We start from the raw sequence: 23,152 nt of genomic DNA on the forward strand, positions 1-23,152 counted from the left end.
TTACAAGTGGTACCTTCCTATTCCTGAGTTGTTTCGTCTCGTAAGCTAAAATAGAAACAGGTCCTTCCACATAAGACACGTTTGGTTCGAGCGGTAAACCAATCCAAGGCATCACTTGAGGGATGTCAGGCACACTCTTTTTCAACTGGAACACATGGAATACGTTATGTATGTATGCTAACTGAGGCGGCAACTCCAACCTGTAAGCAACTTTCCCGACACGTTCCAAAACCTTGAACGGTCCAATATACCTGGGTGCCCACTTGCCTCGCATACCAAACCGAAATGTACCCTTCAAAGGGCTAACTTTCAGAAACACCAAGTCCTCAACTTGAAATTCCAAAGGCTTCCTCCTTCGATCAGCGTACGATTTCTGCCTACTTTGGGCGGTTTCTAGTCGTTTCTTGACTATCTTGACCTTTTCAGTCGTTTCTTTAATCACTTCAGGACCCAGAACAACTCGGTCCTCAACATCGGCCCAACAGAGTGGCGAACGACACGGCCTTCCGTAAAGTGCTTTGTACGGTGCCATCTTGATACTGCTTTGATAACTATTGTTATACACGAACTCGGCGAACGGTAAGTACTCACTCCACTTACCTCTGAAATCTAGAACACAGGCTCGCAACATATCTTCCAGTATCTGAATAACTCTTTCAGATTGCCCATCCGTCTGCGGATGATAGGCACTGCTAAGATTCAACTGAGTGCCTAATTCAGATTGTAACTTCCGCCACAATCGAGACGTAAATCGGGGATCTCGATCGGAAACAATCGTCTTCGGAATACCATGCAATCGAACAATCCATTCGATATAGAGATCAGCAAAATAATCAACGGGTGAGTTCATCTTGACCGGCAAGAAATGAGCTGACTTCGTGAGTCTGTCCACGATAACCCAAATACCATTGTGCCCTTTTGTATTTCTCGGCAGATCGGTGATGAAATCCATAGTAACACAATCCCACTTCCACTCTGGAGTAGGTAACGGTTGTAACAATCCAGACGGCTTCTGGTGTTCGGCTTTCACTTGTTGGCAGGTCACACAGTGATTAACAAAATCAGCCACGTCTCTTTTCATACCTTTCCACCAGTATCTTCGTTTCAAATCTTGATACATTTTCGTTCCTCCAGGGTGCATAGCAAAACTGGTAGAATGAGCTTCGTTCAGAATCCGTTGTCTTGTTTCTTTCCTGTTTGGCACAACTATTCGGCCTCTGTACCTCAAACTTCCATCAGAATGTACCTTCCATTCCCCAGGTGCATCTCCTGAGTATACCTCCTTCTTTTTCTGTTGTATCTCTAGATCCCCTTCTTGTTCTTGAACTAATTCTTGCTCCAATTGGGGCTCAATCTGCATACTTGCAATCCTTCCATCATGGAGTACGTTGGCTTTGTACTGATCCAAAGTCTGTAGGATCTCCCGTTCAGCCATCATTAAACTGGCTAGAGTGTTTTTCTTTCTGCTCAGTGCATCAGCTACTTTGTTGGCTTTTCCTGGATGATATTGTAATTCAAAATCATAATCTTTAAGATACTCCATCCAGCGTCGTTGTCGCAAATTCAGATCTCTCTGAGTGAATATATGCTTGAGGCTCTTGTGATCTGAGAAAACAGTGAATTGACCTCCATACAAGTAGCATCTCCAGATTTTTAGAGCGTGTACAACAGCGGCTAACTCCAAATCATGAGTTGGATAATTCTTTTCATATTCCTTCAACTGTCTTGAGGCATAGGCTATCACTCGCCCATTCTGCATCAGTACACATCCGACTCCTATTATGGACGCGTCGGTGTAGACTTCATAAGGATCTTCATTGTTGGGTAAGACTAACACTGGGGCAGTTGTCAGTCGTTTCTTGAGCTCTTGGAATGCTTCTTCACACTTCTCGTTCCATTCAAACTTGAATCCTTTTCTGAGTAATCGAGTCATCGGGGTAGCAATCTTGGAAAAACCTTCTACGAACCTTCTGTAATAACCTGCTAATCCAAGAAAACTACGGACTTCTGTCATGCTCTTCGGTTGTTCCCAATTCAGAACTGCTTCGATCTTCTTGGGATCAGGAGATAATCCTTTTTCTGAGATGATGTGGCCAAGGAACTGTACCTCTTTCAGCCAAAATTCACATTTTGACTTCTTGGCGTAAAGTTGCTTTTGAAGTAATGTCTGTAGAACAATTCTCAGATGCTCTTCATGCTCTTCCTTACTCTTGGAGTAAATCAGGATGTCGTCGATGAAGACAATAACAAATTTGTCCAAGTATGGACGGAATGCTTGGTTCATCAGGTCCATGAATGCGGCAGGTGCATTTGTCAATCCAAACAGCATCACAACGAACTCATAATGTCCGTATCTGGTACGAAAAGCAGTCTTTGGGACGTCTTCGTCTCGAACTCTGAGTTGATGGTAGCCGGATCTGAGATCAATCTTTGAGAAGTACTTCGCTCCACTAAGTTGATCAAATAGCTCGTCAATTCTAGGCAATGGATACTTGTTCTTTATTGTGACTTGGTTCAGCTTCCGGTAGTCTATGCAGAGTCGCAATGTTCCATCATGCTTTTTGGCGAATAGAACAGGGGCTCCCCATGGTGATATACTTTCTCTGATAAAGCCCTTCTCCTTCAAGTCGTCTAATTGCTTCTTCAGCTCCACCATCTCGGCTGGTGCCATGCGATAGGGCGGGATTGAAATAGGTTGAGTGCCTGGTACAAGTTCAATCTTGAATTCTACTTCTCTTGTTGGTGGGATTCCGGGCAGATCTTCTGGAAAAACGCCTGGGTATTCGTCTACCACTGGTATTGGTTTATCTTCCTTCTGCTTGGCTTGTGTGGAAATGATGAGTGAATAGCATAACATAACTCTCTTGCTTTTGAAACAAACTCTCAGCAATGGGTTGATGGGTTGTAGCGGTTTGTGCAATCGGATGATCACCTCTTCTCTGTTACTCGTGACTACCTTCACTTTTCTTTTCTCACAATCGATCTATGCCTGATTTTCTTGTAACCAATCCATTCCTAGAATAAGGTCGTAGTAATCCATGTTCAAAGGGTATAGGTTTGCTATAAAGACTCGGCCTTGGACTACTAGTTGGCAAGATTGGTAAATTCTATCTACCTCGGTTGTTGTTCCAATGGGTGTACTCATGTGGATGGTTTCAGCTAAAGGTTCAGCATGCAATCCTAATTTCTCAGTAAAGCTAACAGAGACAAATGAATGTGAAGCACCCGTATCAAACAAAATTCTAACTTCAGTATTAAAGAGCAGTATAGTACCGTCAAGTGGGGCTTCTTCCTGGTTAGCTCTTACTACAAAAACTCGTCCTCCTCTAGCTGGTTGTGGTCTTCCTCCGCCACCTCTTCCTTGTCCTCCACGATTATTGGGTTGTGGTGGTGCATGTTGCAATGGTTGAGCTCTAAATTGTTGTGGTACAGCCTGTATCTGTGGTTGTGGCCTGGGGGCATTCTGCTGTGTTCTAGTAGGACAATCATTTCTGTAGTGGCCTTCACCTCCACACTGGAAACAAATTTGAAGTCTAGTCTTCTTCCAGTTTCTTTGGTTTCGGGAGGGTCCTCCCCTCTGAAAATTTCTTCTTTTTCCTAGTCTTGTTTCCTCAGACCTCGCAATTTCCCCTTTCTGTCTAGTTGCAAGGAAATCCTGCTCCTGAGCATAAGCAGCATTGACCACATCTTTGAAAACTGTAAACCTTTGACTTGCCAAGTATTGGCGAATCCCGTTCTTCAGACCTTGCAGAAATCTGACAGTCTTTGCCTTCTCATCATTCATGGTAGATGGGACAAAACGTCCAAGTTCAGTAAACTTTCCCACATATTCAGAAACAGTCATGTTTCCCTGCTCTAGATCCATGAATTCCTTCATCTTTGTCATCTGCAGTGGCTCAGGAAAATATCTGTCGTAGAACAATTCCCTAAATCCTTCCCAAGTCATAGTGTTAATATTTTCTCGGTGCCTAATGCATCTCCACCATCCGTCAGCTTCGCTTTCAAACACATGTGTAGCTAGCCAGATCTTGTACTCATCTGGTGCGTTAATCGACTCGAGCTTCTTCTCGATGTGCGTAACCCAATTCTCAGCTAAATCAGGTTCAGAACTTCCGTGAAACTTCATCGGCTTAGTCCTAAGGAAACGATCTAAGTACTCGCCTCGTCGCTTATCTTCACGTTCAGCGGGAGTGAGACGGTTACCAGCTTGTTGAGCAAAGAAAGCCTGCATAAATTCAGCCATTTGCTGTGGGTCGAACCGATTATTGGCATTACTGTTAGTTCGATCGAAACGGGGCGGCATCTTGTCAGCAAGACTGAAAACAAATAAGGGAATGATTGACACAAATGATACAAGGAACAAAAGTGTTTCAAGGGAAAGACTTATCGAAGAATGTGTTTGGTTGGAAACTTCGAAGGAATCTGCTGAATCGGCTCTGGGTTGGCATATCCTGCATATTAGTAAAAATAATCTACTAACAATCTTACAAAGTTATTTATTTATTTATTTATTATTATTATTATTTTAGGTCGTACCGCTCTGATACCACTTTTTACTGTGACGCCCCGAAACTGGGAACACCACAGCGGCACCCGTCTTAAAGATCCTGAGACTATAATACCCCTTACCCCGAGTATTATATTCCCAAGCTCTCTAAAACGAGTTAAGTCCTTTTATTTGAAGAACCCGGGTTGGATCAGAGTAGTAAAAATACAACGGAAGAAATTACTGAAAATGCCTCATATTATAAATAACAGTAAAGAGTACCAACCCGTGAGGGTTATGTGTTTCAAATACACTAACCCTAATGCTACATAATAAAACAGTAGATAAACAGATATGTCAGGATAGTCCAACCCACGCCAGAGTGATTCAGTCTTCAACAAAGTGGTGCAACAAATTGGACTCATGGATAGCCATTGGGATATGCCACCTATGAGGATGAAAGAGAAACACCACCACGGATCCAAAGAAAGGATCTAAACCAGATAGCAAGACTGAAACTGACAAGCTGCAAGTGCCACACCCACGACCTCAATCTTGGTCTCCAACAACTGGATTATCTGCACTCACAAGAGTACAGTAGGGGGTAAGCGTCACATACGTTCATCGCTTCCCCTCGAGGGAAAATCCTGGTTAGGTTTGAAGCAATACTCGAAAATATAGGATTTCAAGGAAAACAGTTTAAAAGCAATGCACACCCAAAAACAGGGTATCAATATCAATAATATTGTAACCAAAGCCAGTAATGATAAAGATAGTTATGCCAATAATCAGTGAGTAAAGCCTTTGCATGCTCATACATCTTTTTCAGTGAAAATCCTTCCTGTCACGTGACATAGTTCAGAAACATACCTGCGACCGATCACATACAGGCCAACCACCAGTATCGGAAATTCAACCACCACCTCGATACTGTGGTGAGAGTATCCATTTACTTGGTAATACCACATTGGTTAGCCTCCCCAGAAGGACATTCGACTAACCAGTCCGTACTTACCCCTCCGGAGGTTTAGGGGGATCGAAACCCAAGGTCACAACACGTGCCCGTTACTCTCAGGTCGTCCAAGGTATCACACAGAAAATCACACAAATATGCCATACAAAAATCATGCACATTCTCTGTGAAAGACATTTTCATATACATATAGTATGAAAATAGGCAGAAAATCCAATAACCGGGATATGGTACCTTCCCCCTATCTGCTTTACCAAAGTGTGTCCCTTGCCTGATCCCTTTCCTGTGTCTGGGTCCCACTTGTACCTGTTGGGAAACTGGAGATCCGAATCCGACGACAGCTATTAGGAACGTACTAAACGTACTCTCGACCTTGTCTGTTAAGACCAGGTAAAATTTAGAGGTTTGGCACTAGCGTACGTAACTTGCTAGGCTTCTCTAAATTCTTGATCCGGCATGACCCTGCTCCCCGAGGCAGACAGTCATGTCAGACCGTGTGGTTTCTAAGTTTATTTTAATTTATTGTCAAGGAGGTTGATCAGATATGAACCTTACAACGTGACCAGGTCAGTGCATGGGGAAACTGAGGGAGCTCTGGCTCAGTACCCAACGCATGTATGCTCATGGACTGACCTTAGTCATCACGTTATTTGGTTACCACTGATATGGCCTCAATATTTATTAAGTTCATTTAATAACAACAGTTAAACGGTGTTTCGTCTATAACCACCACTTAAATAACAGCAAAATAAATAAGCTGGGTTAAGGGTATACCTGTTGAAGACTTCCCACGAACAGAGTCTCGGTACTACTAGACTTGCTAAATAATAAGATTAAAATAGCCTAATTAACAAGAGATTTATTTAACAAAATTTTAGCAGAAATTCAACAGGGATCAAGAAATTACCTATGGAGCTCAGAAATGATTTTTTTAAAACTTCACCAAAACATAGCCTTCACACTACTAGAATTGAAGAGCTTGTCGCCACGATCGCGTAGGCGAAATCGGATCGTCGATCGGAGCTCCAGAACTCAAGATAAACTCAAAACAAGATTGAAGAAGAGAGAGAAAGGAGGAGAGAGGAGAGAGAAGCTCTCTCTTGGGAAGCGTGCGGCTGAAATGAATGAAGAACCAGCTGATGTGCGGTTCTATTTATAGGGTGAGTGAGTGAGTCAACTCGGTTGACTCATCCGAGTTGACCGGGTTGACTCAAGTCAACCGTCATAACTTTGACCAATGAGAAATTGACACGTGGCGAAGGCTTTGACACTTGGCTGCACATGCAGCCATTAGATCTTGCTGCCATGCATCGTTGGACGCTCCAGATCGTGCCACGTGGCGCGATCTGGTGTTTTTCCTATTTTATTTTATTTTTCCTATTTTTCTCAACTTCAAAAATTAATTAAAAATAGCTCGGGACTCGGAAAAATACCCCGAAAAATACTACGGACTCGTATCGACTAGTACTAATTAACTATGAGGTCAAATTACCAATTTGCCCTTTAGAAAAATTTCAGAAATTTCAAGTTCCACAAACTAGGATAAAATGCTTTAAAGAAAAAGAAATTTTGGGAAATTAATAAAATAATTTTCCGGACTCGGAATAATACGAGACTTGCTCCGTTGGGTTCATGAGTAAAAGTACCACCTTTTAAAGGTCTAACTTGGGTCAAAACTCTAGTCAAAGTTGGTCAAACAATTAAAGCTTAAGGTCAAAAATACGATTTTCCGCCAAACAAATTTCTAGAAAAAATTCTAGAAATTAAAGAAAAATTCCAAAATAAATTTGGAAAATTTTGGGTCTCACATAGAAAGTGTCGAGGTTTTTAAAATACATGTGAGGAAAAAAAGAAATCAAGATCATGAAAATCTCATGTTCTTTTCATTTTATCACCAACTCATTCAAGAATCTAGATCTTGGAAAAACTCACGTACCCAAGTATTCATCCTTGTCCTAAAACCAAACAGTAGAGACATCAGTTCTCCCCTCAAACATTGTCTTAATATCGAATTATGTTACAAAAGGTGTATCAGGACTGTTGGAAGTAAAGCTTTCACTGATGCTCGGGTGAAGGAAGTCTGATTTTAGCATGAGAAGTTAAAATAATGCTGATGTGGCATTTTAGATAGTTCATTAAAATGATGTAATAGAATATGACAGATGGCATCTTATTATTGATCAAGTGTGTGTGTGGAGTGAGTGAGGTAATAGGCTCACGCCTTCCTTGCAGTTTTGTAAGAGAATTGGTTTTGTTTTAATATATATGTTCACACTCTGATTGTGAGTAAGCGCAGGAAGCTACTCCATCTTTCACAACTCTGTTTTCTTTCTTCCTCAAAATGTTTCTAAGAAAACAGTAACTCAACATGGTATCAGAGCCCTGAGTTCGACCTTGAGCTTGGCGTGTTACTGTGATTGAAAGTTAAAAAAAAAAAAAAAAAATTGAAGAAAACACAAGGATTTTTTCAGAAATGTCTGGATCTGGCAGTATGGAGTTACGAGCTCCAGTGTTTGATGGAACAGAATTTGATTATTGGAAGGTGAGAATGGTAACAATTTTCAAGTCTCAAGGACTTTGGAAGCTGGTTGAGAAAGGGGTCACAGTCCCTGACTCTAAGAAGAAGAAGAAAGATGGAGAGGTTGGAGGTATTGATGAAGACGATGAGGTCAGTGCCTATCTTGAAGATCAGAACATGAAAGATGCCAAAGCACTTGGAATCATTCAAGGAGCTGTATCAAAGACAATTTTCCATCGAATTGTGAACCAAGAGACCGCAAAAGGTGCTTGGGATTTGTTGCAAGAGGAATATCATGGGGATGAACAAGCCAGATCTGTGAAGCTTCAAGGTTTGCGCAAGGAGTTTGAATACATGAAAATGAAAGATAATGAATCTCTCCCTGCATATTTTAGTCGTTTCTTTGATCTAACTAATCAAATGGAAAAGTATGGTGAGGTTATGTCACATCAAAGATTGGTTCAAAAGGTTTTAATAAGTTTGACTAAAATCTATGATCCAATGTGTGTGATAATTGAAAGAACTGTTGATATGAATACTGTATATGTGGATGAGGTTGTTGCATCACTTAAAAGTTATGAAGTGAGACTGAGTAGGCATGAGGAGGATGATGAGAATTCTGAAAAGGCCTTTGCTAGCATGAGCATTGGTTCTAAAAATCGAAATGGCCAAGGCAGAACCTATGGCTATGATGGAGGGAAGCACAATCAAAAGCTTTGGAAAGGCAAGCCCAAGAAGTGGGATAACAAGTTTACAGGAAGTACAAAGCAAGTAAGTCACAGTGATGCAGGGAAACAAAAATGCAGAATATGTGACAAAATGCATTTTGGGGACTGTTGGTTCAAAGGCAAAGTGAGGTGTCACAATTGCAGTAAATTTGGGCATGTGATGAAAGAATGCCATCAACCTAAGAAGGAACAGTCAGTGAATTATGCAAATCAGGTACAAGAACCAGCTGCAATGTTCTATGCATGTCATAAGGCCTCTGTTGACAAGAACAAAGAGGTCTGGTATCTAGACAGTGGTTGCAACAATCACATGACTAGCAATGAGGCTATGCTCATTGATATTGACAGATCAATGACATGTAAAGTGAAAATGGGCACTGGTGAGTTGGTGAAGTCAACTGGGAAAGGTACTCTTCCCATAGAAAATGAGGATGGTGTCAGATACATCAAGGAGGTGATGATTGTGCCTGGACTTGATGAAAACCTATTGAGTGTGGGGCAAATGGTGGAGAATGGATAATGGTTGGTGTTTGGTGACTTAATGGTTAAAATTTATGGTGATGAGAGTCTGCAACAACTTATTGCTGCTGTGCAAGTGAAAGGAAACAGATGCTTTCCCTTCTCATTTGACAGTCTCAATCCTATATTGGTCAATCAAGCCACTGTTGTTGATTCCACATGGAAATGGCACAGAAGAATGGGGCATTTAAACTTTGAGAGTCTGAAAAAATTACAAGACAAAGAGATGGTGATTGGTCTGCCAAAGTTGACTGGCAAAACACATGTATGTGAAGGGTGTGCTGCAAGCAAGACTCACAGAGCAACATTTGATAAAGGACAAGTAAGAAAAGCTGCTGAACCTTTGGAATTGGTCCATACAGATGTGTGTGGCCCTATGACTGAGTCTATGGGAGGAAACAGGTACTTTCTTACATTTATAGATGATAAGACTCGAATGTGTTGGGTGTATTTTCTAAAATTCAAGGCAGATGTATTCACTGTTTTTAAGAAATTCAAGTCTATGGTGGAATTGCAAAGTGGGTATAAACTGAAGAAGTTAAGAAGTGACAGAGGGGGAGAATATACTTCACATGAATTTGTCAAATTCTGTGAAGATGTGGGAATTGACAAGCAACTCACTGTTGCATACTCACCCCAGCAGAATGGAACAGCAGAAAGGAAAAATAGAACAATAGTTGAGATGGCCAGAACAATGTTACATGAGAAAAGGATGCCAAGGAAGTTTTGGGGTGAAGCAGTGCATACTGTTGTTTACCTCTTAAACAGGTGTCCTACTCAAGTTTTAGACAACAAGACTCCATTTGAGGAGTTCAGTGGGAGGAAGCCTGGTGTCAAGCATCTCAGAGTTTTCGGCTCTATATGCTACATGCATATTCCATCTCAGCAAAGGTCCAAACTGGATGAAACAGGCCAGAAGAGAGTCTTTGTAGGGTATGGGACAAGAGAAAAAGGCTATAGAGTTTATGATTTGACCAGTGACAAAGTTATTGTCTCAAGGAGTGTGACATTTGAGGAAGCAGGCATGTGGAATTGGGAAACCAAGGAAGCTGTCTATGTATTTGTTCCTTGGGATAACAAAGATGAGACAAGTGGAGTTGATCCTGTTGTTGAGTTTTCTACTCCAACACAAGCTGTGCAAGTTCAAACCATGTCACCAAGCTCATCTGGATCAAGTCTTAGATCAGAGAGAAGATATATAGAAACTGAAGCACAAAATCAAGAAGGAGATGCTGTTGAAAGTACAAAAACCAGTGAGATTGAGGTATCAAACACTTATGACACCACACTACTGAAGTGGAAGAATCTAACTGAGGTTTTTGCACACTGTAAACTCAGTGTCATTGAACCAGAGAACTATGCTGAGGCTGCAAAAGATAAGGCATGGCAGAAGGCTATGAATGATGAGATAATGATGATTGAAAAGAATCATACATGGGAATTGGTAGAAAGACCAAGTAACAAACCTATTGTTGGTGTGAAATGGATTTTCAAAACTAAACTTAATCTGGATGGAACAATACAAAAGCACAAAGCAAGACTTGTGGCCAAAGGATACACTCAGAAACCAGGTGTGGATTTCAATGAGACCTTTGCACCAGTTGCCAGATTAGATACCATCAAAACCTTGATTGCCTTGGCTGCAAAGAAAGGGTGGAAACTGTATCAGTTAGATGTCAAGTCAGCATTCCTAAATGGAGTGTTAGAAGAAGAGGTCTATGTGGATCAGCCAGATGGATTTGTGGTTGAAAATGCTGAACACAAAGTCTACAAACTGAAGAAGGCTCTTTATGACTTAAAACAGGCCCCTAGAGCTTGGTACAGCAATATAGATGCTTATCTGCTGGAATGTGGATTTAAGAAAAGTCCTAGTGAAGCTACACTGTATGTGAAGTGCAAGGAAGGTTTTGGGACTCTAATGGTGTCAATCTATGTTGATGATATTGTTTATACAGGTGACAATGACGTTTTAATTGAAGAATTCAAGAGAGACATGATGCAAAGATATGAGATGACAGACTTAGGACTTCTACATCATTTCCTTGGAATTGGAATAATTCAGCAAGAGCATAGGATTTTTATTCACCAGAAGAAATATGCAATGACCCTACTAGAGAAGTTTGGTTTGAAACACTGTAAATCTGTATCAACACCATTGGCCACCTCAGACATGCTTAGAAAAGAGGATGGAAGCAAGCCTACCAGTGAGGAGTTATATAGGAAAATCATTGGGAGTTTACTATATTTAACTGCAACCAGGCCAGATATCATGTTTGCTGCCAGCCTTCTTGCTAGATTTATGCATTGTCCCACTGAGAAACATCTTGGAACAGCTAAAAGGGTCTTAAGATACATCAAAGGTACTCTAGACTATGGCATTCAATATCAGAAAGGGGATTCACCAATTCTGATTGGATATTGTGATAGTGATTGGAGTGGAGATGAGGATGACATGAGATCAACCTCTGGATATGCTTTTTCGTTTGGGAGTGGAGCTTTCTCATGGGCCTCTGTCAAACAGCATAGTGTGGCTCTATCCACAGCGGAGGCTGAATATATAAGTGCAGCAGAAGCTACAACTCAAGCAATTTGGTTGAGGTTTGTGTTAGAAGATTTTGGTGAAGAACAAGTGGAACCAACTACCATTATGTGTGACAATACCTCTGCTATAGCCATGACCAAGAATCCAGTGTTCCATCAGAGATCGAAACATATCAAAAGGAAATTCCATTTTATAAGAGATGCATTGCAGGAAGGTGTGATTGATCTGTTATACTGCAGAAGTAAGGATCAGATTGCAGACATTTTTACTAAGGCTCTTCCAAAGGATCGTTTTTCTTTCTTGAGAAACAAACTTGGAGTTAAATCAGTGCAAGCTTTAGAAGGGAGTGTTGGAAGTAAAGCTTTCACTGATGCTCGGGTGAAGGAAGTCTGATTTTAGCATGAGAAGTTAAAATAATGCTGATGTGACATTTTAGATAGTTCATTAAAATGATGTAATAGAATATGACAGATGGCATCTTATTATTGATCAAGTGTGTGTGTGGAGTGAGTGAGGTAATAGGCTCACGCCTTCCTTGCAGTTTTGTAAGAGAATTGGTTTTGTTTTAATATATATGTTCACACTCTGATTGTGAGTAAGCGCAGGAAGCTACTCCATCTTTCACAACTCTGTTTTCTTTCTTCCTCAAAATGTTTCTAAGAAAACAGTAACTCAACAAGGACTGTTGGAAAAAAAAAAAAATAGTAAGAATTACAAACAAACTATATTATCAGATAATTAACTCAGCTCCCGGACGTAGTAGCTCTGTTCCAAGCTGCAATGCACGGTTTCTTATTGCCCCAAAATGTAAAAACTCGGAAATTATGGTGGGGCATTCAATAACCTTTACAGTATCAAAGATGATCTTTTCAAGCACAATGGCATTCTCGATCAAGTACATGGCAAGCTCGGTATCGATAGCAGACCCAACGAACCCAGAGAGTTTCACCACCTTAAGGCACTGATGAGGACGTTTATTAATTTCCCGCATATTCCTTGAAAGTTGCTCTAGCTCGGGTTGCCATGTTAACTGCAAAAGGGCATACCAAAGCATATCAATTTCTTTCATTGACAAGTTACTTTTTTTTTTGGCCAAGACATTGACAAGTTACTTAAACATGTACAAGTTGTCAGGAAGCACACAATGGGACAAATCTGTATTTGTATTTTAGCAATGGAAGAGGGTAAAAAGAAAATCATGGGTATTATAACAAGCGTAGGCAAAGGTTGTGTTTGTTTAAATGAATTAACCAACTAAGCAATAATCAGCCTGACATTATGTGTGAGTATACTGCAATATACACTTCCGAATAAAGCTAAAAATATAATTACTAATAAGATATAAAAAAAATATACAAAATACCAAGACAGGTTTTCGTTGAAGATGAACATTAATAATTGAGAATTTAGCTTCAAGCAATAAATAGTATATAGTAAAGTTGAACGGCTGGTCTATTGCTAACAGGAGCTAAAAAGCTAAGGAAGTTAGTGTGTACATACTACATTCATATAAATCAACAAAATGTAATTTCTCAAACCATTAAAAATAAACTTATCAATTTTATATTTGTAAGATATACTGAGAATACATTTACCTTCAATGTAAATCTCTGCAAGAAAGGAGATTGCTCTATCAAGATAGTCAAATCAAGGAGGCTTGTCTCATCACTTGCGACAACACTCAATGATAAGTCCTTGAGGCACGTTAACTCTGGAAATTCTGGGAGCTTACCAATAGTTCCCTGAAAGATAAAAGTAATGGTGAGATTAAAAACTTGAAAATCCTTTAATAAAAAACCCATTTGAACCTAGAAAAAAATAGTATAAAAAGAAACGCTGTAAGTATTTCATATACTGACCCAAATCAGATTCATGTGCAGGCTGAGAGTCACTAGCTGAGGACAATAACTTGAAATCGAATAAAAAGGTCTAGTTGTACATCCAATACTTTCTGCAAGAGATACCTTAACAAGCGAGGGTGCATGCTTCAAAACAATACCTCTTTGATAAGAACCAACTCCGTCATAAATAAATGACACGAGATTAGGAGCAAAAATCTCAACTTTATTTAAGCCGTAGCACTTGCTTATCTGTAGGAATTTCAACGGGAGCGACGAACCAGCAACCGTCAAATTTACAAGATGTTTTGAGCCAAAAACACACAGGTGTTCAAGAAGTTGGCACTTGGATAGAAGGTGCTCAACAACTTCACCAGTCATATTTACAAAGGTCAAAGACAGGTGTGTAAGGGACGTAAAGCTGGAAACACCAAAAGGGCTTTTAAATGGCTTCTCCGGAAAGGTGTACCTGGTAGAAGTATACACATGATGTCTATGTCGTTCCAGTTCTATTTCAAGCCTTTGAACTCTCTTTTTCTGCATTGCGAATTCAATCCAATTGTCAATTTCAAAAGCATAATTGCTATCCAGCACGGAAGAACGAATTCTGAATTTATCTAAAGTTGAACCCCGATGCAATAGCAAGACTCGATTCACACAATCGAACCTAGTTTCTGTTGTTTCTGATTGTCGTCTTCTTCTCCTCCGCCCTTTTGGAAATGCATCTAAATCGTCAAAGTTGATACATGAAACATGTGTCCACAAATATCTCCACCTCTTAGAGAGGACACAAGTAGTTACTGCTTCTCCGATATTCAACAGGGAAAGAATGGCAATGAGAAGTTCGTTGGGCAGCTGACTAATGCGATCCAAATAATTATCTTCCTTATCACCCAAATTGATGGCAGATTTACATCTTTTACCATATGTCCCCCACTGAATCCATGGCATAGGCTTTCTTTTAGCCATTGGATATTAGTTAGAAGGTTCAAATAAGCTGCAGAAAGTGGGGAAAACCCAAATAAATAGCAAAACCAATTATCAAATATTACGAGAGAAAGAGAAGCTAATTCAATTACTCTTCTGGTAGGTTGATTCTGTAATCTGTATACAACACAAAGCCAAATCCAAACCCGATGTTTTTCGTTCACAAGTTTTGTTTTTGGTGAAGAATATATTAGTAACTAAATATATATAAGCTGCAGAGTGCAAACCAAACCGACTCCAATTGACTCCTCCTTAGTCGAACCCGGAAATGTACTCGTCTTCTTTTCCCTTTTTCTTTTCTTTCCTAATAGAAACCTATGAATCCCAACCCACCCATCCAACCATATTCATAATTCATTAAGGAAAGAGTAAATCTTGATTTAGCTCATCCAATTCAGTATTCTGAATACGAAAAAAGCTCGCTTTTTTTTCTTTTGAGAAATTTTTTAAAAAAAAAAGTCGCAAATTTAATTGAAAAACTCAAACTTTTAATAATATAAGAGGAAGCAAAGATAAAGGAGAGATTATGGAGAAACTTACTTATTAGAATGGACCGGAGCACCATTAAGAGGTTCAATGTTGGATTATAAAAACTCATGGATGCTGCAGTTAGAACCAAATAACACTTAAATTTGATTAAATATGCTTAAAAGAATATATTTTCATATCTGCATTGAAAATATATTTTCATATCTGCATTGAAAATATATTCATATGTACCCCAATCTGCAGGTGTCCTTGACCACATGAAACATATTTGTTCTGTTCATGTAGTTAAGACTATGTATCATATTCCATTATAAGATCCCTTCTTCTAGATGGTCTTTCTGCAATTTGTTCAGCAGAATTTCCAACTATATAGGAAAACTGATTTTATAAGCAGGAAACAATATGTGAATTTTGTATTTTAAGTATTGAGATGGCTTTAATTATCCCTTTAAAGAGAGCTAACAAACACCTAAAATTTCAGACTTTCAATCTATATGATGTCAAGTACTGTTAGCTGGATTACAACACTCATTATGCAAAAGGATTTGTTATTTCTGACATAATGAGAACTATGAACGAAAAACTAGCAATTGGTCACAGATTTATCATCAATTCTATAGTGGATTATATAGCCTTATTAATCCTTGCATGTTCTGAATTACCAGTTGGTACCATGTAGGATTAATCAATAAGTAAACAACCTAATAAGGTTACGTATCAGATATATAATATATATATATGCAGCGGAGTGAAAAATTTAGTAACACATAACCTCATGAAAAATTTTCAGATATGCATGTATACATAATTTAATTAACATGGAAGAGAACGAATGGTCTAATTCTGGGAGAAAAAACCCTTATTTAGTAAAAACCAAAAACTGAATATTCTCTTTTGCTACATGAATCGAATTTGTTGTGTTCATGTAGAAAAGATGTATGCAATGAATCATGTCCCCAATCTGCTATGAGTGCCCTTGTTCTGAATATGCTTTCTGCAATTTGTTTAGTAGAAATTATATCCAAAAGAAGAAACTAGCCTCATAGTCAGGCTGTGACATGTCAATTCTGCACTTTAAGTGCTCAGATGGCTTTCCCTCTCTTAAGAGAACCAACAACCACCTAAAGAATGCAGAATTACCTTCTTATGATCTGAGAACATGCTTTATTGATCATAACTCCCAAGATGCAGAAGGATTTGTGTTATCTGACACCTTGAAAACTATGATCATATCTACTAGATCATGTTCTCAATTTGAAATGTTAAACTTATTACAATTCTGCAGCGGATAGAATACATAACCTAGTTAATCCTTGCATATACTGAATTACCAATGCTTACTTAACTGATGAATACAAAATACCTGGACTGTATATATGCACAAAATTCAGCAATAAGATAGTAAACAATATGGTTATGTATAAGGTAATAGAAAACACTTATGTATAGATTTATTAACTAGTAAAGGAACAACCAATATATATAGTTATGTGACTGTAAACATGAAACTTAATTACTCCACAGGATTGTACCAAATAAAAAATTCATGTATGTATTTGTGAACTGCACATATAATTCTTGATGCTCAACATACAATCTTTAGGTGCAGATCATAAAATACTTGCCCACTTGCTGCGAGCTTACCAGAAGCATTGATCCCTTTCTTTTATTATGTTCATAGCAAAACATGTAAACACTCTAATAAAACATGTATTGCAGGAAAAACATATGCTAGATGACCCAGATGCCATCTAGCCCAACAGAGTGCTCAAAATAAAACAATTATGCAAAAATAAGTTAGGAAAAAATAAATAAATAGTACTGTCAAGCAAAAATATTGCTTGTCTTAATCACAACCTTTAGCATTATGTCCCTGCAATCTTAAGATCATAATATCCATATAAAATTTCATATTATAGATACTCTATTAGCAGCCACAAAATTAGTAGAAACAGAAAAACTATCCACCGCCAACAAGAAATTTCCTGAAATTTGATTTTCCAACAAATTTTTCATCATACAAAAGTAATTCCAACAAGTATAGATGAATAAACAATCATAACTCAAGATGACAACAAGCCCAGAAAATCATGAACCCAAAAAAAATTTAATTTCATCAAGCAAGTGAAAATCAAAGCAAATAATCACTGTAATCATGCTTAATAGAAGTTTCAGAATATATCCACAGCAAGGATTCACGCAAAATCTGCCATAAAATTGAAATTGGAAAAACCCAATAACTAACATTGATGAATCCTTCGAATTTCATGAAAAAACAATAAAAATTGGTGAAATAAAGCATAAAATAGGTGCTGGAATGATCTTAAAATAAAAGCCCATTGATTAAAACAACCAAAATCGTGCCCAAAAAGAAACACTAAAAGAGGAAAACCCCCAAAATGGGTTCGAAGAACCCTAAAAGAAACGCGGGAAGAAAACAAATGGGGAAAGGGTCTGAAAGTGTTTCTTTGATTAACCCAAAACGCACCGCATGGTGCTTCCTTTTAATCTCTGTGCACCTTTTGGTGTTTCCCAAATTCCCAATAATGCAAGCCATACCAATATATATGTATAATATTATATTCGATGAAATTTTTTGTATTGAACAAACTATAGCATGCTTTATTTATTCAGTGCTTTATACATATATTATATTGATTTCAAGCATTAGTATAAATTTAGTTACATGAACTTATCAGTAAAACCATGTGATCGAAAAACTGAAACAACTTTATCTTGATCTCTAGTTTGTGTATAGAGGCTCTGATACCACATGTAAGAACTGAAACATAAATTATGTAGCATACACAAATCAACGGATACAAGTATAACTCAACATCAATATGATTCTACTGCTAAGCATATAACCGTAATATATAATTAACTACTAACCTGATGAAGACATACTACTAGCAAATTAAATACCTCAAGTCAAGATGCTCAAGTCTTCTAGCCATTACAGCAATGAATGAACCTCTCATACAATGGGGCAGAGCTTATTGGTTCTAAGTATTAGCTGTGTGACCAGGGACCTGTGCTTATATAGAGTACTCATAGATTCCTAGTTCCTCCCATCAAGGACTCCAGAATCCAATCCTAATAGGACTCTATATAGACTTTACTGGATCATTGCCTTGTTTATAACATAAGGCCTTTAGGTAACTAAGTCTTCCTAGTCCAACTCATATAAGTAATCTATTTAAGATGGACTTGCTGATTTATGTCTTATTAATAAACCTATTACTTGTATCTTAAGTATTAGTGTAATATTGACTCCGAGTAGAACAATGTATTAGTCCATTTAATTCTTACACGACTATGCATAATCGTCCTACAACAACAGCAACTCTTCCAGCTGCAACCATGGTGAGAGACAGAGATATTTTGTGGTCAGGAAGCAACATATATATATGGGGAACTTCGCTTAATTGTCAACATGGAAAAAAGAATATATTGGTCTCTTATTAACTTGTAGAAGAGTGACACATGGAGCCAATCTAAATACCCAAGACGTGTAACCCGATTCCTTCGGCGCAATGTCTCATGTCTCATTAGGAAACTATTAGGAATTTAATTAAGTGGCCAATTCTAAATCCCGGCCGGACAACAACAACAACGTTGACTTAAGTGGCCAAAAAAATAAATAAATAATAACAACAACAACGTTGACTTCATTTACTACTGTAGAAGGTAAATCAGAAGGCAATTAAGCTCTCAAGTCCCAAGTTTTGTGTTCAGGAAACAAAGTGATGAATTCCATTGATTTATTTGTAGATTGCATTTAGTATACGTTTCCGCACACTACAACAAATATGGCCAAAGACCTCTATTTTTGCACCCATAAATGAGAGGGTGCCTATTGAAAAATGAGGTGGTCATTAATACTTATTGTTAGTGATTACTATGTTTATGGTAGAGATAATAGTTGCCTTAAGACCCATTAATTTGTAAGATAGTTGATTTTTTGGTAGCTCTATAAACATAGTAATTCTTATGGGAAGACTTTGTGGTTTTTCTTGGTTGTGATGTAGTCTTTGTAGTATGCTACTTTCTTCACTTTGATCCATGTAATTTTAATTTTAACCATTGTACTTGTTCGTTGTATGACGTTTGCAATCAAATAACAGAGCAAATTATCAAAAGAACTACCACTGAAAGGGCTGGGCACTTTGATCCTATTTGTTTGAAGATTAAACACTGTGCACACACAAAAATCTGATGATTACAAATTGAAATTCCAAGTGCTAACTTACATATTCGTTTTTTTTTTTTTTTTTCCATGAAAATAAATAATTCCATTAAAGAATAGCATCGTACACTTCTCAAACTAATACTTAAAAAAGTGCAGACAATAACTATAGAAATCATAGAATAAAATTACTCTCAAATACTACAAGAAGGATATTGGTCCTACCAACTAAATAGGAGAGAACACTTGTTACTCTTACATAGTGGAAAAGTTAGCCTTCCCACTATGTCAATGTGGTTCGCTTGTCGACTATTGTGCAGAGGGATTTAGAAGAGTGTTAGTTTATGAATTTGCACCAAACAGTTCACTACAAAAGTTCATATCATCAGTAGACACCAACAACCATTTCTTGGGTTGGGAGAAGCTGCAACATATTAATGTCAGCATATATAGCCAAAGGAATTGAGTATCTTCACCACAGATGCGACGAGCAAACCCTTCATTTTGATTTCTCCAAATACAGTCCAAGTTTCTCACATATTTCCTTTTGAAACGCACATATATTTAGGATACTAAGATACCAATTATCTTTAGGATTAATTACAAATATCACCTCTAAACCATACCATGATTGACAGTTTGGCCTTAGATTAAAATTTGAGACTTTAGTTCCCAAATTTAATTCTCCAATAAACACTTTATCTTAAAATCGTTAAAAAAATCAATTTCTCCATTAGCTATGCACACCTGCTGCCACATGACCTCCTGAAGCTAAATATGGCAAAAGACATTGCACAACATAAGCAAAAAGTATTGTACTGCATGCATGTCCACATTTCTTTTTTTGGTGAGCAAATCCACATTCATATTATTGTTTCAATCCCAACGTGTTGATCGTCTTGTAACTAATACATATTGCACAATAGCACTATATAAACAATTCTCAAACGTACTATAGAAACCATAGAATAGAGTCACTCTCAAATATTACAAGACTGATATATGTCCTACAAAATAGGAAAGAACAATTCCTCGCACAGAGTGGCAATGTTAGCCTTCCCTTGTACATGACAAACTAACTGGTGGTACATATATCTTCATCTGCATTTTCAATTAAACTAATTGACTCTTCAACATCATCATTTGATGGGGACCTTCTATAATGACTGCAGGCATACAATGCCTCCACATCAAAAAAAAAAAAAAAATTAGATAACCTGCTGAACTGGTAAACAAGTTTTACCATTTTTTTGATGCATCTCTCAAGATAATGGTAACTCTTGATCAAGATGTGGTAACTTACCATATTCTTGATCGAAGTTACCATTTTCTTGAACCAAACATCAAGAAAATGGTAACCAAAACCTTGCCTCAAACCAAGTTACCACTTTTTTGATAGTTCGATCAAGAAAATGGTAACTTGGTTCAAGAATGTGGTAACCAAGCCCAATCATGACCAAAATTACCATTTTTTTGATTTTTTTCCTCAAGAAATGGTTACTTGTTCTCAAGAAATGGTAAGTTACCATTTTCTTGATCAAAGTTACCATTTTCTTGAACCAATCCTCAAGAAAATGGTAACCAAATTAGTGGGGCAAAAAACGTTACCACTTTCTTGATCATTCGATCAAGAAAATGGTAACTTGGTTCAAGAATGTGGTAATAAAGCCCAATCTTGACCAAAGTTACCATTTTCTTGATTTTTTTCCTCAAAAAATGATAACTTTTTCTCAAGAAATGGTAAGTTACAATTTTCTTGATCCAAGTTACCATTTTCCTGAACCAATCCTCAAGAAAATGGTAAACAAATAAGCGAAGCAAAAAACATTACCACTTTCTTGATCGTTTGATCAAGAAAATGGTAACTTGGTTCAAGAATGTGGTAACCAATCCCAACCTTGACCAAAGTTACCATTTTCTTGATTTTTTTCCTCAAGAAATGGTAACTTTTTCTCAAGAAATGGTAAGTTACCATTTTCTTGAGCCAATCCTCAAGAAAATGGTAACCAAATCAGCCAAGCAAAAAACGTTACCACTTTCTTGATTGTTGGATCAAGAAAATGGTAACTTCGATCAAGAAAGTGGTAACCAAGCCCAACCTTGACCAAAGTTACCATTTTCTTGATTTTTTTTCTCAAGAAATGGTAAGTTACCATTTTCTTGATCCAAGTTACCATTTTATTGAACCAAACATCAAGAAAATGGTAACCAAATCAGTGGGGCAAAAAATGTTACCACTTTCTTGATCGTTCGATCAAGAAAATGGTAACTTGGTTCAAGAATGTGGTAACCAAGCCCAATCTTGACCAAACTTACCTTTTTCTTGATTTTCCTCGAGAAATGGTAACTTTAGCTCAATAAATGGTAAGTTCCAATTTTCTTTATCCAAGTTACCATTTTCTTGAACCAAACCTCAAGAAAATGGTAACCAAATCAATGGGGCAAAAAAACGTTACCACTTTCTTGATCGTTCGATCAAGAAAATGGTAACCTTAGTCAAGAATGTGGTAACCAAGCCAAATCTTGACCAAAGTTACTATTTTCTTGATTATTTTTCTCAAGAAATGGTAAGTTATTATTTTCTTGACCCAAGTTACCATTTTCTTGAATCAATCCTCAAGAAACTGGTAAGCAAATTAGTGGGGCAAAAAACGTTACCACTTTCTTGACTGTTCGATCAAGAAAATGGTAACTTCGATCAAGAAAGTGGTAACCAAGCCCAACCTTGACCAAAGTTACCATTTTCTTGATTTTTTTTCTCAAGAAATGGTAACTTTTTGTCAAAAATTGGTAAGTTACCATTTTGTTGATCCAAGTTACCATTTTCTTGAACCAAACATCAAGAGAATGGTAACTTCATCACTGGGCCAAAAATCGTTTTGTACTGCAACTGTGTATAGACGAATAGGCAATTGCATTCTCAGACTACTAAATACAAGCTCCTGTTTGACAATCAGGTTTTGACATGCAATCCAAAATTCTGAACAAAATTGCTTCTATAGTTATATACCAAGTTACCAACTATGAATTATAGTCCTAAGGTATAGGGTATTGGGTAAGTTATAGGATTTAAAATTTTAAAAAAACACAATAGGATTTAGGATATATAATATAGGGTTTAAGTTTAAGTTTCTAATTTGACCAAAACCCAAACCACTCATATTTATACATTTAGACAGTAACTGTGGTTCCTACTAATATATTTTGGCGGAAGCCTTTTAGCTCATTTCTCTTACAATTTGATTCCCTACATGTACTTAACTTTTTCGTAGAGATGTGAGTTTGTCTAGTTTCATAAAGACTATAAATTTAATTGATCCCCTTGTAATAGTTTTGACTTAATAAACAAGCAATGTTAGAATCAAGCATTTACATGTTGCTGAATATCACTAGGCCAAAAAAACGTTTCGCACTGCAACTGTGTATACACGAAAGAGCAATTGTATTCTCAGAGTGTTGAATACAAGCTCCTATTTGACAATCAGGTTTTGACATGCAATCCAAAATTACACAGTTTGACTAGTCTGGAAACGCGCCAGAGGCAGCATCTGTTGAAGAATCTGCCTCCTTCTTGTACACATGGAACTCTGCATGGGATTGAATGATAGGTCTACTGCATCCTCGTACACAACTGGGGTTCCTATAAGGCATATTATTACAGAGGCAAGCCCCTGCCCATGACATTATGTTTTTCATGTTTTTCAGCATCTCTTCTTAAATGAATGTATTTGTCTAGTCTAACATACCCAATTATCCTCTGCTAGTTTAAATTGGAGTGCCTGAATATTTACTAACGAAAATGAACTTATTAACGTCTCAATAACTTAATTGCCATAATTTTCAGGATGCACACCGATACGTCATTTATTTACCAAACAATGCA

General features: G+C 37.7%; 2 protein-coding genes across 2 annotated transcripts; both read right to left on the bottom strand.

Annotated features, from left to right (window-relative positions):
- Positions 1 to 2,983: 2,983 nt before the first annotated feature.
- On the bottom strand, positions 2,984 to 4,303 carry LOC147283085 (uncharacterized). The gene has a single exon (XM_086248354.1). The coding sequence runs from the start codon at positions 4,301 to 4,303 to the stop codon at positions 2,984 to 2,986; it is 1,320 nt and encodes a 439-aa protein (XP_086104480.1).
- Positions 4,304 to 12,461: 8,158 nt separating this feature from the next.
- On the bottom strand, positions 12,462 to 14,757 carry LOC147283086 (F-box/FBD/LRR-repeat protein At3g26920-like). The gene is made up of 3 exons (XM_086248919.1): positions 13,626 to 14,757; positions 13,362 to 13,508; positions 12,462 to 12,796 (listed from the first exon to the last, which is right to left on the bottom strand). Exons 1-3 carry the CDS (start codon positions 14,571 to 14,573, stop codon positions 12,497 to 12,499), a joined length of 1,395 nt encoding a protein of 464 aa, XP_086105045.1. The 5' UTR covers positions 14,574 to 14,757; the 3' UTR covers positions 12,462 to 12,496.
- Between the last annotated feature and the right edge of the window lie 8,395 nt (positions 14,758 to 23,152).

This window comes from Dryas octopetala, chromosome 6, assembly GCF_963921425.1.
Source record: "Dryas octopetala chromosome 6, drDryOcto1.1, whole genome shotgun sequence".
NCBI lineage: Eukaryota > Viridiplantae > Streptophyta > Magnoliopsida > Rosales > Rosaceae > Dryas > Dryas octopetala.

Coding starts and splice junctions, on each gene's coding strand:
- LOC147283086 (XM_086248919.1), bottom strand. CDS start 14,573: ATGGCTAAAAGAAAGCCTATGCCATGGATTCAGTGGGGGACATATGGT. Junction 13,509..13,625: donor TGCACATGAATCTGATTTGG/GTCAGTATATGA, acceptor TTTATCTTTCAG/GGAACTATTGGTAAGCTCCC. Junction 12,797..13,361: donor TGCAGAGATTTACATTGAAG/GTAAATGTATTC, acceptor GCCCTTTTGCAG/TTAACATGGCAACCCGAGCT.
- LOC147283085 (XM_086248354.1), bottom strand. CDS start 4,303: ATGCCGCCCCGTTTCGATCGAACTAACAGTAATGCCAATAATCGGTTC.